Here is a 15,144-nt window from a genome sequence, read left to right as displayed (position 1 = left end):
GGGTATTGTTGTGGAGAGGAGGCAGAGACAGTGGAGGGGCAGGGTATTGTTGTGGAGAGGAGGCAGAGACAGTGGAGCGGCAGGGTATTGTTGTGGAGAGGAGGCAGAGACAGTGGAGCGGCAGGGTATTGTTGTGGAGAGGAGGCAGAGACAGTGGAGCGGCAGGGTATTGTTGTGGAGAGGAGGCAGAGACAGTGGAGCGGCAGGGTATTGTTGTGGAGAGGAGGCAGAGACAGTGGAGCGTGGAGACTTAGGGTGCGTGGGCCACTGTGAGGACTTGGACCCCAGCCAAATGAATTAAAGAAAATATGACAAGGTAGAAAAAAGGCCCTGCATAGATTAACACTAACTTTTTCCTGATGGCTGCAGTAATTGCCTTATTATGCTGAAAACACGCTTAAGGAATTAATTAACAACTGTATTTATTTGTTTACAGTGATACGGCACTTACGGGTAAATTTACAGCAAATAGCAGCATTCCTCAGGAGGAGTTTATGTTTTGGCTGTAGCCTAACAGACAGTCTGTTTACTGGACGTAGTTCTAAATGAATTCTGTTTGAATTCATCAATGCCTGCTGATTTACACATTATTGTTATCAAAGCTTGTCTAAGACGACTACCAGCCCCTCTCTTTGTGAGCAACAGCTGGAGAGCAACAAGGTTCACAGGCAGTGCAGACCACTGGATAGCCTGCGTACCACAGTCCCAGCCACCCGCCTACACACAACCAGAACACTTTATTAAACAACATCTAGAAATACACAAGCTTAAGCATAGTGAGCATAATGTATTCATTTCTAATTGGTGTGCCTGCAGCCCAGTCGACCCCTCCTCTTCCTAGCCCCCCCCCCCCTTGCTAAGCTAGCTGAAGGGGTGGGCCCGCCGCCCTGCGTCGAACCCAATAGGGGGGCGGAGTACAACCCTCCAGGGCTGAGCTGTGGGGGGCTGCACATATTTAAACCTGCTATGAATATTCACCACAGCCCGCCAGGGATGGCTGTTATACAATACCATCCAGCCTGGCTCTGTCTCTCTCTCTCTCTCTCTGTCCTCTGGCAAAACCCAGACAGAATTATTAATAAATAACATGAAAATGTAAAAACTTGCCCCAGGTGGCGATGTGAAACAGAGAGAGTGGTGGAATAAAGAACAAAAGATGGTAGAGAAAGAGGGAGAGGAGGAGAGGGAGAGGAGGAGCGGGAGAGGAGGAGATGGAGGAGAGGGAGAGGAGAGGGAGAGGAGGAGAGGGAGAGGAGGAGAGGGAGAGGAGAGGTAGAGGAGGAGAGGGAGAGAAGGACAGGGAGAGGAGGAGAGGGAGAGGAGGAGAGGGAGCAGAGGAGAGGGAGAGAAGGACAGGGAGAGGAGGACAGGGAGAGGAGAGGTAGAGGAGGGGAGAGAGAGAGAGAGAGAGAAGGACAGGGAGAGGGAGAGGAGGAGAGGGAGAGGAGAGGTAGAGAAGGAGAGGGAGAGGAGGAGAGGGAGCAGAGGACAGGTAGAGGAGGAGAGGGAGAGAAGGACAGGGAGAGGAGGAGAGGGAGAGGAGGAGAGGGAGCAGAGGACAGGTAGAGGAGAGGTAGAGGAGGGGAGAGAGAGAGAGAGAGAGAAGGACAGGGAGAGGGAGAGGAGGAGAGGGAGAGGAGAGGTAGAGAAGGAGAGGGAGAGGAGGAGAGGGAGCAGAGGACAGGTAGAGGAGGAGAGGGAGAGAAGGACAGGGAGAGGAGGAGAGGGAGAGGAGGAGAGGGAGCAGAGGACAGGTAGAGGAGGAGAGGGAGAGAAGGACAGGGAGAGGAGGAGAGGGAGAGAAGGACAGGGAGAGGGAGCAGAGGACAGCGAGAGAAGGAGAGGGAGAGGAGGTGAGGGAGCAGATGACAGGTAGAGGAGGAGAGGGAGAGAAGGAGAGGGAGAGGAGGAGAGGGAGAGGAGGACAGGGAGAGGAGAGGGAGAGAAGGACATGGAGAGGGAGCAGAGGACAGCGAGAGGAGGAGAGGGAGAGAAGAAGAGGGAGTAGCTAACTATCTATACATGAGTGAGTGTGAGATGTGCTCTAATGAGTCACTGTGCTGTTGTTTTGTGTTGGCAGTGAGGAGGTGTTGGGACTAGTTTAAACTCACAGATCACAGGAAGATAAGAAGAAGAAGATGTGGAGAATGGAGTGAGAAGACAAAAAGAGTGAGGAGAAAACTGAGAGAAGGAAGGAGAAAGATATCATTAAGAGAGAGATGGAGAGGGAGGACAGAGAGAGAGAGAGATGACTAAATGCACAGACAGGTACAGGTACAGGTAGAGTTAGAGGTACAGGTAGAGGTACAGGTAGAGGTACAGGTACAGGTACAGGTAGAGGTACAGGTACAGGTACAGGTAGAGGTACAGGTACAGGCAGAGGTACAGGTAGAGTTAGAGGTACAGGTACAGGTACAGTAGGTTAAACTGGACTGAGGTGGAAAAAAGACAGATAGTCGTCACAATGTGAGGTGGTTAAAGGCCAGAGAAGAGAAGACCTTATCCAGTCACTGTAATGAGGTAGATGAAGGACAGAGAAGACCTTATCCAGTCACTGTACTGAGGTAGATGAAGGACAGAGAAGACCTTATCCAGTCACTGTACTGAGGTAGATTAAGGACAGAGAAGACCTTATCCAGTCACTCTGTACTGAGGTAGATGAAGGACAGAGAAGACCTTATCCAGTCACTGTACTGAGGTAGATGAAGGACAGAGAAGAGAAGACCTTATCCAGTCACTGTACTGAGGTAGATGAAGGACAGAGAAGAGAAGACCTTATCCAGTCACTGTACTGAGGTAGATGAAGGACAGAGAAGTCCTTATCCAGTCACTGTACTGAGGTAAATGAAGGACAGAGAAGAGAAGACCTTATCCAGTCACTCTGTACTGAGGTAGATGAAGGACAGAGAAGACCTTAACCAGTCACTGTACTGAGGTAGATGAAGGACAGAGGACAGAGAAGACCTTATCCAGTCACTGTACTGAGGTAGATGAAGGACAGAGAAGACCTTATCCAGTCACTGTACTGAGGTAGATGAAGGACAGAGAAGACCTTATCCAGTCACTGTACTGAGGTAGATGAAGGACAGAGAAGACCTTATCCAGTCACTGTACTGAGGTAGATTAAGGACAGAGAAGACCTTATCCAGTCACACTGTACTGAGGTAGATGAAGGACAGAGAAGACCTTATCCAGTCACTGTACTGAGGTAGATGAAGGACAGAGGACAGAGAAGACCTTATCCAGTCACTGTACTGAGGTAGATGAAGGACAGAGAAGACCTTATCCAGTCACTCTGTACTGAGGTAGATGAAGGACAGAGAATACCTTTTCCAGTCACTGTACTGAGGTAGATGAAGGACAGAGAAGACCTTATCCAGTCACTGTACTGAGGTAGATGAAGGACAGAGAAGACCTTATCCAGTCACTCTGTACTGAGGTAGATGAAGGACAGAGAAGACCTTATCCTGTCACTGTACTGAGGTAGATGAAGGACAGAGAAGACCTTATCCAGTCACTGTACTGAGGTAGATTAAGGACAGAGAAGACCTTATCCAGTCACACTGTACTGAGGTAGATTAAGGACAGAGAAGACCTTATCCAGTCACTGTACTGAGTTAGATGAAGGACAGAGAAGACCTTATCCAGTCACTGTACTGAGGTAGATGAAGGACAGAGAAGACCTTATCCAGTCACTCTGTACTGAGGTAGATGAAGGACAGAGAAGACCTTATCCAGTCACTCTGTACTGAGGTGGATGAAGGACAGAGGAGAGGGAGATAGACAGCTAGAGATGATGTAACGGTCAGTGGTAAAGGTAGAAGGAGCCTTGCGTACTGTACTGAGGTTGAGATGTGCAGGTGTCTGATGCCCGGTGTGGGAAACTGGCGGGAGTTGATGTAGGAGACCTTCCTCAGAGCAGTGTTCATGTTCTCCAGATCCTCTCCCTCCATCACCAGGATCGACTGGGCTGGGTTGAAGTGGAACTGAGAGAGAAGAGAGAGAACACATCAGACTTTACCACAGTGTAACCCACACTAAAACAACTGTGTGTCTGAGTGTGTCTAAGTGTTTGTGTACAGCATAAGTGTGTGTCTGAGTGTGTCTGACTGAGTGTGTTTGAGTGTACATCATGAGTGTGTGTTCATTCTTCTTCTCTGTTTGAGGGATCATAAGCTTATTGTGTTGCTTTGAGACACTCAGACACAGCTCTGGGTCCCAGTGGACATGATGCACTGAGTCTTAGTCTCACTGACGAGGCTTTATGCTGCTGATACCACAGCCTCATTCACACACAGCAGCAAAGACACTACGCTTCAGAGGGCTCTCTCCATTTCCTTTTATCCCTCTGTTCTCCCCCTCTCTCTTTTCTCTCATCCTCTCCTTCTCCTGTGATTGTATTGTCAAGGTTCCCACCTGATCCTAAACACTGTCCTTAAGCTGTACTAGACTCAGGAGACCTGTGGAAAAGTGGCGCCACAAAAAGAAAAATAAATAATTTGAAAAAGATAAAGTGAACTAGTCCTGCAGAGTTTTACCTCCCTTCAACTCCTCTCCTCTCTCTCTCATCCTATCACTCGACCTTAAAAGGCTGACAGGATTTAATCATGGAACAACAGTCCAAAGGCCTCTCTCTTTCTCTCTCTCTTCTCTTTATCTCCTCCCTCTCTCTATACTGGGAGATGAATCAGCGTCAGGCTTTAAGGGGGAGGAAGGAGAGAAGGACGTGGGGATAGAAAGGGTAGGAAAGGAAAGGGAGGGGACACTAAGTGTTTTAACATATGTTTGAATATATATCAGCATTTGAATGTGTTTACAGTCTTTGTTCATGTGTCTGTGTATCTGTGTGTGTCTGTTGCTTTACCTTGATGCCCTTGCCCAGGCTCTCCAGTGAGTTGATGTCCAGTCCTTCCTTACAGGCCTGTAGACAGGAGATGACCTTCTGGCTCTCTATCTTCCCTGGCCTGATGGTCAGCCCTGATAGACTGCCCCTGAAGTACTGAGTGAACCGCGGCATCGTCACCTCACCACCTACACACAGAGGTGACAGTTCATGAATAATAACTAAATACAGTTCCACTATTATAATGTAGAACGGAAGGAAATCCTTTCAGAAACCTCAATAGTCAATGACTAAAAAGTCAGTCATGAGTGACAGTAGCACACAGTAATCCCACTGTTAATGGCCTTCGAACACTTCAGGTCTCCCAGCATGCACTTTAATCAGACAGGTCCTGAGTCAGTCCCCCCTCTCTCTCTGCCACTACGAATGTATTGTTACTGTACTGTCTGTGACATTACTAGGCAGATGGGCTGGTGACATGCCACTGATCCCAGGTCATTTCTCAGACCAGGAGGTTTGTGTGTTTCACTGTGAGCCTGTTGGCAGCACCACGCCAAGCACAATTGTAATTGCCTTCAGGAAATCGTTAAGAGAGAGAGAGAGCGTTTAAACTGCAGCCTGCCACCTGCCTGGCCTCACATGCTCTGGGTAGACAGGCACTTCCCTTCAGTATGCCGTGCACGGGCTGCATGATAAAACACACAGAGAAAAACACGCACGCAAAAGCACACTTTCTCTAAGAGAATGAGGGCTAGAAAGGACAGCATCACCATTAGAGAGAGAGCAGAAAGGACAGCATCACCATTAGAGAGAGAGCAGAAAGGACAACATCACCATTAGAGAGAGAGCAGAAAGGACAGCATCACCATTAGAGAGAGGGCAGAAAGGACAGCATCACCATTAGAGAGAGAGCAGAAAGGACAACATCACCATTAGAGAGAGAGCAGAAAGGACAGCATCACCATTAGAGAGAGGGCAGAAAGGACAGCATCACCATTAGAGAGAGGGCAGAAAGGACAACATCGCCATTAGAGAGAGGGCAGAAAGGACAACATCACCATTAGAGAGAGGGCAGAAAGGACAACATCACCATTAGAGAGAGGGCAGAAAAGACAACATCACCATTAGAGAGAGGGCTAGAAAGGACAGCATCACCATTAGAGAGAGGGCAGAAAGGACAGCATCGCCATTAGAGAAAAGGTAGAAAGGACAGCATCACCATTAGAGAGGGCTAGAAAGGACAACATCACCATTAGAGAGAGGGCAGAAAGGACAACATCACCATTAGAAAGGGCTAGAAAGGACAACATCACCATTAGAGAGGGCTAGAAAGGACAACATCACCATTAGAGAGAGGGCAGGGTGGACAACATGACCATTAGAGAGAGGGCAGAAAGGACAACATCACCATTAGAGAGGGCTAGAAAGGACAACATCACCATTATAGAGAGGGCAGAAAGGACAACATCACCATTAGAGAGGGCTAGAAAGGACAACATCACCATTATAGAGAGGGCAGAAAGGACAACATCACCATTAGAGAGAGGGCAGAAAGGACAACATCACCATTGTAGAGAGGGCAGAAAGGACAACATCACCATTAGAGAGAGGGCAGAAAGGACAACATCACCATTAGAGAGAGGGCAGAAAGGACAACATCACCATTAGAGAGAGGGCAGAAAGGACAGCTTCACCATTAGAGAGAGGGCAGAAAGGACAACATCACCATTAGAGAGAGGGCAGAAAGGACAACATCACCATTAGAGAGAGGCGAGAAAGGACAACATCACCATTAGAGAGAGGCCAGAAAGGACAACATCACCATTAGAGAGAGGGCAGAAAGGACAACATCACCATTAGAGAGAGGGCAGAAAGGACAACATCACAGTTAGAGAGAAGGCAGAAAGGACAACATCACCATTAGAGAGAGGGCAGAAAGGACAACATCACCATTAGAGAGAGGACAGAAAGGACAGCTTCACCATTAGAGAGAGGGCAGAAAGGACAACATCACCATTAGAGAGAGGGCAGAAAGGACAACATCGCCATGAGAGAGAGGACAGAAAGGACAGCTTCACCATTAGAGAGAGGGCAGAAAGGACAACATTACCATTAGAGAGAGGGCAGAAAGGACAACATCACCATTAGAGAGAGGGCAGAAAGGACAACATCACCATTAGAGAGAGGGCAGAAAGGACAACATCACCATTAGAGAGAGGGCAGAAAGGACAACATCACAGTTAGAGAGAGGGCAGAAAGGACAACATCACAGTTAGAGAGAAGGCAGAAAGGACAACATCACCATTAGTGAGAGGACAGAAAGGACAACATCACCATTAGAGAGAGGGCAAAAAGGACAACATCACCATTAGAGAGAGGGCAGAAAGGACAACATCGCCATTAGAGAGAGGGCAGAAAGGACATTAGAGAGAGGGCAGAAAGGACAACATCGCCATTAGAGAGAGGGCAGAAAGGACAGCATCGCCATTACAGAGAGGACAGAAAGGACAGCATCACCATTAGAGAGAGGGCAGAAAGGACAACATCACCATTAGAGAGAGGGCAGAAAGGACAGCATCACCATTAGAGAGAGGGCAGAAAGGACAACATCACCATTAGAGAGAGGGCAGAAAGGACAACATCACCATTAGAGAGAGGGCAGAAAGGACAACATCACCATTAGAGAGAGGGCAGAAAGGACAACATCACCATTAGAGAGAGGGCAGAAAGGACAACATCACCATTAGAGAGAGAGCAGAAAGGACAACATCACCATTAGAGAGAGGGCAGAAAGGACAACATCGCCATTAGAGAGAGGGCAGAAAGGACAACATCACCATTAGAGAGAGAGCAGAAAGGACAACATCACCATTAGAAAGGGCTAGAAAGGACAACATCACCATTAGAGAGAGGGCAGAAAGGACAGCATCACCATTAGAGAGAGGTCAGAAAGGACAACATCGCCATTAGAGAGAGGGCAGAAAGGACAGCATCACCATTAGAGAGAGGGCAGAAATGACAACATCACCATTAGAGAGAGGGCAGAAAGGACAGCATCACCATTAGAGAGAGGGCAGAAAGGACAGCATCACCATTAGAGAGAGGGCAGAAAGGACAGCATCACCATTAGAGAGAGGGCAGAAAGGACAACATCACCGTTAGAGAGAGGGCAGAAAGGACAACATCACCATTAGAGAGAGGGCAGAAAGGACAACATCACCATTAGAGAGAGGGCAGAAAGGACAACATCACCATTAGAGAGAGGGCAGAAAGGACAACATCGCCATTAGAGAGAGGGCAGAAAGGACAACATCACCATTAGAGAGAGGGCAGAAAGGACAAGCATCACCATTAGAGAGAGGGCAGAAAGGACAACATCACCATTAGAGAGAGGGCAGAAAGGACAACATCACCATTAGAGAGAGGGCAGAAAGGACAACATCACCATTAGAGAGAGGGCAGAAAGGACAACATCACCATTAGAGAGAGGGCAGAAAGGACAACATCACCATTAGAGAGAGGGCAGAAAGGACAACATCGCCATTAGAGAGAGGGCAGAAAGGACAACATCACCATTAGAGAGAGGGCAGAAAGGACAGCATCACCATTAGAGAGAGGGCAGAAAGGACAGCATCACCATTAGAGAGAGGGCAGAAAGGACAACATCACCATTAGAGAGAGGGCAGAAAGGACAACATCACCATTAGAGAGAGGGCAGAAAGGACAACATCGCCATTAGAGAGAGGGCAGAAAGGACAGCATCACCATTAGAGAGAGGGCAGAAAGGACGGCATCACCATTAGAGAGAGGGCAGAAAGGACAGCATCACCATTAGAGAGAGGGCAGAAAGGACAGCATCACCATTAGAGAGAGGGCAGAAAGGACAACATCACCATTAGAGAGAGGGCAGAAAGGACAACATCACCATTAGAGAGAGGGCAGAAAGGACAACATCACCATTAGAGAGAGGGCAGAAAGGACAACATCACCATTAGAGAGAGGGCAGAAAGGACAACATCGCCATTAGAGAGAGGGCAGAAAGGACAGCATCACCATTAGAGAGAGGGCAGAAAGGACAGCATCACCATTAGAGAGAGGGCAGAAAGGACAACATCACCATTAGAGAGAGGGCAGAAAGGACAGCTTCACCATTAGAGAGAGGGCAGAAAGGACAACATCACCATTAGAGAGAGGGCAGAAAGGACAACATCACCATTAGAGAGAGGGCAGAAAGGACAGCATCACCATTAGAGAGAGGGCAGAAAGGACAACATCACCATTAGAGAGAGGGCAGAAAGGACAGCATCACCATTAGAGAGAGGGCAGAAAGGACAGCATGACCATTAGAGAGAGGGCAGAAAGGACAACATCACCATTAGAGAGAGGGCAGAAAGGACAACATCACCATTAGAGAGAGGGCAGAAAGGACAACATCACCATTAGAGAGAGGGCAGAAAGGACAACATCACCATTAGAGAGAGGGCAGAAAGGACAACATCGCCATTAGAGAGAGGGCAGAAAGGACAGCATCACCATTACAGAGAGGACAGAAAGGACAGCATCACCATTATAGAGAGGGCAGAAAGGAAAACATCACCATTAGAGAGAGGGCAGAAAGGACAGCTTCACCATTAGAGAGAGGGCAGAAAGGACAACATCACCGTTAGAGAGAGGGCAGAAAGGACAATATCACCATTAGAGAGAGGGCAGAAAGGACAACATCACCGTTAGAGAGAGGGCAGAAAGGACAGCATCACCATTAGAGAGAGGGCAGAAAGGACAACATCACCGTTAGAGAGAGGGCAGAAAGGACAATATCACCATTAGAGAGAGGGCAGAAAGGACAGCATCACCATTACAGAGAGGGCAGAAAGGACAACATCACCATTAGAGAGAGGGCAGAAAGGACAATATCACCATTAGAGAGAGGGCAGAAAGGACAACATCACCATTAGAGAGAGGGCAGAAAGGACAACATCGCCATTAGAGAGAGGGCAGAAAGGACAACATCACCATTAGAGAGAGGGCAGAAAGGACAGCATCACCATTAGAGAGAGGGCAAAAAGGACAGCATCACCATTAGAGAGAGGGCAGAAAGGACAACATCACCATTAGAGAGAGGGCAGAAAGGACAACATCACCATTAGAGAGAGGGCAGAAAGGACAACATCGCCATTAGAGAGAGGGCAGAAAGGACAGCATCACCATTAGAGAGAGGGCAGAAAGGACGGCATCACCATTAGAGAGAGGGCAGAAAGGACAGCATCACCATTAGAGAGAGGGCAGAAAGGACAGCATGACCATTAGAGAGAGGGCAGAAAGGACAGCATGACCATTAGAGAGAGGGCAGAAAGGACAACATCACCATTAGAGAGAGGGCAGAAAGGACAACATCACCATTAGAGAGAGGGTAGAAAGGACAACATCACCATTAGAGAGAGGGCAGAAAGGACAACATCACCATTATAGAGAGGGCAGAAAGGACAGCATCACCATTAGAGAGAGGGCAGAAAGGACAACATCAACATTAGAGAGAGGTTAGAAAGGACAACATCACCATTAGAGAGAGGGCAGAAAGGACAACATCACCATTATAGAGAGGGCTAGAAAGGACAGCATCACCATTAGAGAGAGGGCAGAAAGGACAACATCACCATTAGAGAGAGGACAGAAAGGACAGCATCACCATTAGAGAGAGGGCAGAAAGGACAACATCACCATTATAGAGAGGGCAGAAAGGACAGCATCACCATTAGAGAGAGGGCAGAAAGGACAGCATCACCATTATAGAGAGGGCAGAAAGGACAGCATCACCATTAGAGAGAGGGCAGAAAGGACAACATCACCATTAGAGAGAGGTTAGAAAGGACAACATCACCATTAGAGAGAGGGCAGAAAGGACAGCAAACGCTGTTTCTCTACAAGACCGTGTGAACTCTGCCTTAGTGCAAACTGTCAATCTGCTGGCCTGAACAATAATCCACGGACTCTGTAGACACACTGAACTTTTTCTATCAAACTTCTTTCTATTTTTCTTCCCTTTTTCCATGTCAATTTCTTTCCTTCTAAAATGCCAATTCCATCACACAGTTTCCCATCCCGTCACCACTAGCTCAGAGAGGCTATGCGTTATGCAAATGAGCACGTATAAAACGCCAATGTAAAATGAACAAATCACTTCGCAAATTCCTTCACAGCCAGGGAGAATAACCATTCCTCATCTGCGATTACCACAGAAAGCCTGAGACAGACTCCTCTAGAAGTTTGAAGGAACTTTCACTAGAGCTTGTCAGTGGAGGCGGTCGCTAGCAGCTAGTGTCTTTGAAAAGGCAATGATCAGAGCTAATAGCGCTGTGTAAAGATAACAGGGTGGTTACTGAGGGCTTAGTTCCCTTCAGAGAGGCCTAATGGTCGTTGACCTCCTCCTCTATTCAAGGTCTTCTAATCCCTTCTTCAGGGCTACACAACTCCATCTGCCATTCTACTCCATCTGCCATTCTACTCCATCTGCCATTCAACTCCATCTGCCATTCTACTCCATCTGCCATTCTACTCCATCTGCCATTCTACTCCATCTGCCATTCAACTCCATCTGCCATTCTTCTCCATCTGCCATTCAACTCCATCTGCCATTCAACTCCATCTGCCATTCAACTCCATCTGCCATTCAACTCCATCTGCCATTCAACTCCATCTGCCATTCAACTCCATCTGCCATTCTACTCCATCTGCCATTCAACTCCATCTGCCATTCTACTCCATCTGCCATTCAACTCCATCTGCCATTCAACTCTATCTGCCATTCAACTCCATCTGCCATTCTACTCCATCTGTCATTTAACTCCATCTGCCATTCTACTCCATCTGCCATTCAATTCCATCTGCCATTCTACTCCATCTGCCATTCTACTCCATCTGCCATTCAACTCCATCTGCCATTCAACTCCATCTGCCATTCTACTCCATCTGCCATTCAACTCCATCTGCCATTCTACTCCATCTGTCATTTAACTCCATCTGCCATTCTACTCCATCTGCCATTCAATTCCATCTGCCATTCTACTCCATCTGCCATTCTACTCCATCTGCCATTCTACTCCATCTGCCATTCAACTCCATCTGCCATTCTACTCCATCTGCCATTCAACTCCATCTGCCATTCAACTCTATCTGCCATTCAACTCCATCTGCCATTCTACTCCATCTGTCATTTAACTCCATCTGCCATTCTACTCCATCTGCCATTCAACTCCATCTGCCATTCTACTCCATCTGCCATTCAACTCCATCTGCCATTCTACTCCATCTGCCATTCAACTCCATCTGCCATTCAACTCTATCTGCCATTCAACTCCATCTGTCATTCACCTCCATCTGCCATTCAACGAAAGAGAAGAAACACAGCAGTTGTGGAAAGGAGAAGTAATGTCCTCTCCTCTCCTCCACCTCTCCTCCTCTCTTCTCCTCCATTCCTCCTCTCCTCTTCTCCTCTCCTCCTCCGTTCCTCACTTTCCACTCCTCTCCTCCACTCCTCTCCTCCTGTCCTTCCACCCTGTTGAAAATGGCCTGATCTATCTCTACACATCATTTAGGGCTACCCATCATTAGACACATTCATACAGTCATTTAGCAACAGTAACAGTAGGCTCTACTGTCGGAGAAGTGACCTTTTATCCATTTTTAACTGGGCGTTGCAGAAGACAGCTTGATTGTAACTTCACTTTTCAACTTCATCGTGCATCGAAGATGGATTAAAAGCTTCCGGCAGTTAGGTTCATTCACTGTCAAAAATACACATCATGCACACAGAACTTCAAAGTGAGACAGCCATTGTATCTTTGATCTGGAGAGAGCAAAGCTGACACTACTTGTCCAGTCGGCTTAACTGATCAGCTGTCAGGTCAGATCCCCAAAACATTTCCCCACATCGAACCAGACAACAGGGGCAAGACATTGGTTGCAGATCATCATTGTCATCATTTTCCAGCCAGGTCACCCGTTATACAAGTCAGTATTGGACGTCCATCCATGTCTGAGCACATCGGGAGATGGCGTGGAAACCGGCCACTAGGGGCAACAGTGAGCCATGTTACCTTCAAGTTGGTTTCGGTTTTGCTAGGGTGTCATGGACGGGGATGGTGGATGGGCGTAAGTATCTGATTATAAGGGTTGAATCCAGCGATAGAATGTTGTTTTTTATATGTTTGTTTTAAGCCTATCCCAAACCTTAAGCCTTACCTTAACCATTCAGAGTTAATGCCTAAACTTAACTTTAAAAACTTCGAAATTTGACGTTTGAGAAACATGAACGTCTAATTCTGACGTGAATTAGACGTTCATGTTGATCGATAATTTTTTGACCGATCATCATTTATCATCAGCATCATCATCATTGTCATCATCAACACCTTGCCAGCAGGCACCCAAAGTAAGCTGCACATCAATCTGAGATGGGTGGATCGGCCAATCGTCTGTCACCAGGTAAGGGTCGTAGGTAACTCCGTCCACGTAGAGTGTCACCACAGGAAACTCCACGTTAATGACGTAATAGTGCCACTCCTTATCACAGATCTGCACCGGAAAAAGACAGAGAGAGAGTGAAAGAGAGAGCGAGAGAAAGAGATAGAGACAGAAACAGAGAGAGAGAGAGTGAAAGAGAGAGAGAGAGCGAGAGAAAGAAAGAGATAGAGACAGAAACAGAGAGAGAGAGAGTGAGCATAGCCTTGCTATTGAGAAAGACTGCCGTAGGCAGACCTGGCTCTCAAGAGAAGACAGGCTATGTGCACACTGCCCACAAAATGAGGTGGAAACTGAATTGCACTTCCTAACCTCCTGCCAAATGTATGACCATATTAGAGACACATATTTCCCTCAGATTACACAGACCCACAAAGAATTTGAAAACAAATCCAATTTTGATAAACTCCCATATCTATTGGGGAAAATATCACAGTGTGCCATCACAGCAGCAAGATTTGTGACTTGGTGCCAGGTCAACCAGTGAAGAACAAACACCATTGTAAATACATTTTATTTTCCCTTTTGTAGTTTAATTATTTGCACATCATTATAACACTGTACATATCCATAATATGACATTTGAAATGTGTCTATTCCTTTGAAACTTATTGTAGAACTCTTTGGACTGTTAAATCCTGTCAGCCTTTTAAGGTAGAGTGATTGAGTGAGAGGGAGAGGAGAGGAGTTGAAGGGAGGTAAAACTCTGCAGGACTAGTTCACCTATCTTCATTCATTTCTGATTGATTATTTCACTTTTGTTCATTATCTATTTCACTTGCTTTGGCAATGTAAACATAAGTTTATCATGCCAATAAAGCCATTTGAATTGAGAGAGAGAGTGAGAGAAAAGAGGAGAGATGAGAAGGGGTGTTAGATAAACATAATCACAAGAAGCTCCATCAGCTCTTTCTTTATAAGGAGAGCATAGTTAGTTTTGTGAGGCAGATACCGTATAAAAGCTTCTGCTGGGTCTGTCTATCTGTCCGTGCCACTGGTTGTGGTTTAGGGAGAGCTTATGGAGGTTTATAGCCCCCATGCAGGCTGTCTGTCTGAGGGGGACTGAAAGCTCTGAGATGGGCTAAACACACCTCTAATGTTGCCCCTGCTAGGACCGCATATGGGTGAGCCGTCATCTCACTTAGGACATGACGAGCACTGCACCAAATCTCACACAGCCCTGACACTCTCTAGGGGGTAGTCCTGCTCTGTATGGAGTAACTCTGACACTCTCTAGGGGGTAGTCCTGCTCTGTATGGAGTAACTCTGACACTCTCTAGGGGGTAGTCCTGCTCTGTATGGAGTAACTCTGACACTCTCTAGGGGGTAGTCCTGTTCTGTATGAAGTAAACCTGACACTCTCTAGGGGGTAGTCCTGCTCTGTATGGAGTAACTCTGACACTCTCTAGGGGGTAGTCCTGCTCTGTATGGAGTAACTCTGACACTCTCTAGGGGGTAGTCCTGCTCTGTATGGAGTAACTCTGACACTCTCTAGGGGGTAGTCCTGCTCTGTATGGAGTAACTCTGGCACTCTCTAGGGGGTAGTCCTGCTCTGTATGGAGTAACTCTGACACTCTCTAGGGGGTAGTCCTGCTCTGTATGGAGTAACTCTGACACTCTCTAGGGGGTAGTCCTGCTCTGTATGGAGTAACTCTGACACTCTCTAGGGGGTAGTCCTGCTCTGTATGTAGTAACTCTGACACTCTCTAGGGGGTAGTCCTGCTCTGTATGGAGTAACTCTGACACTCTCTAGGGGGTAGTCCTGCTCTGTATGGAGTAACTCT

At 47.2% G+C, this 15,144-nt stretch overlaps 1 protein-coding gene across 1 annotated transcript in view; it reads right to left on the bottom strand.

The window, feature by feature from the left end:
* Positions 1–3,692: 3,692 nt before the first annotated feature.
* LOC139548503 (calsyntenin-2-like) overlaps positions 3,693–15,144 on the bottom strand; it is a 450,777-nt gene continuing 439,325 nt past the window's right edge. The window contains exons 9-11 of the mRNA XM_071358196.1: positions 13,252–13,414; positions 4,865–5,031; positions 3,693–3,986 (exon numbers count right to left, since the gene is read on the bottom strand). Of these exons, the coding sequence (XP_071214297.1) occupies positions 3,693–3,986; positions 4,865–5,031; positions 13,252–13,414 (624 nt within the window). The remainder of the gene's footprint in view (positions 3,987–4,864; positions 5,032–13,251; positions 13,415–15,144) is intronic.

The sequence above is a fragment of the Salvelinus alpinus genome, chromosome 21, assembly GCF_045679555.1.
Source record: "Salvelinus alpinus chromosome 21, SLU_Salpinus.1, whole genome shotgun sequence".
Taxonomy (NCBI): domain Eukaryota; kingdom Metazoa; phylum Chordata; class Actinopteri; order Salmoniformes; family Salmonidae; genus Salvelinus; species Salvelinus alpinus.
The sequence above is the reverse complement of the archived record's forward strand: the minus strand, read 5'-3'. Positions and strand labels throughout refer to the sequence as shown.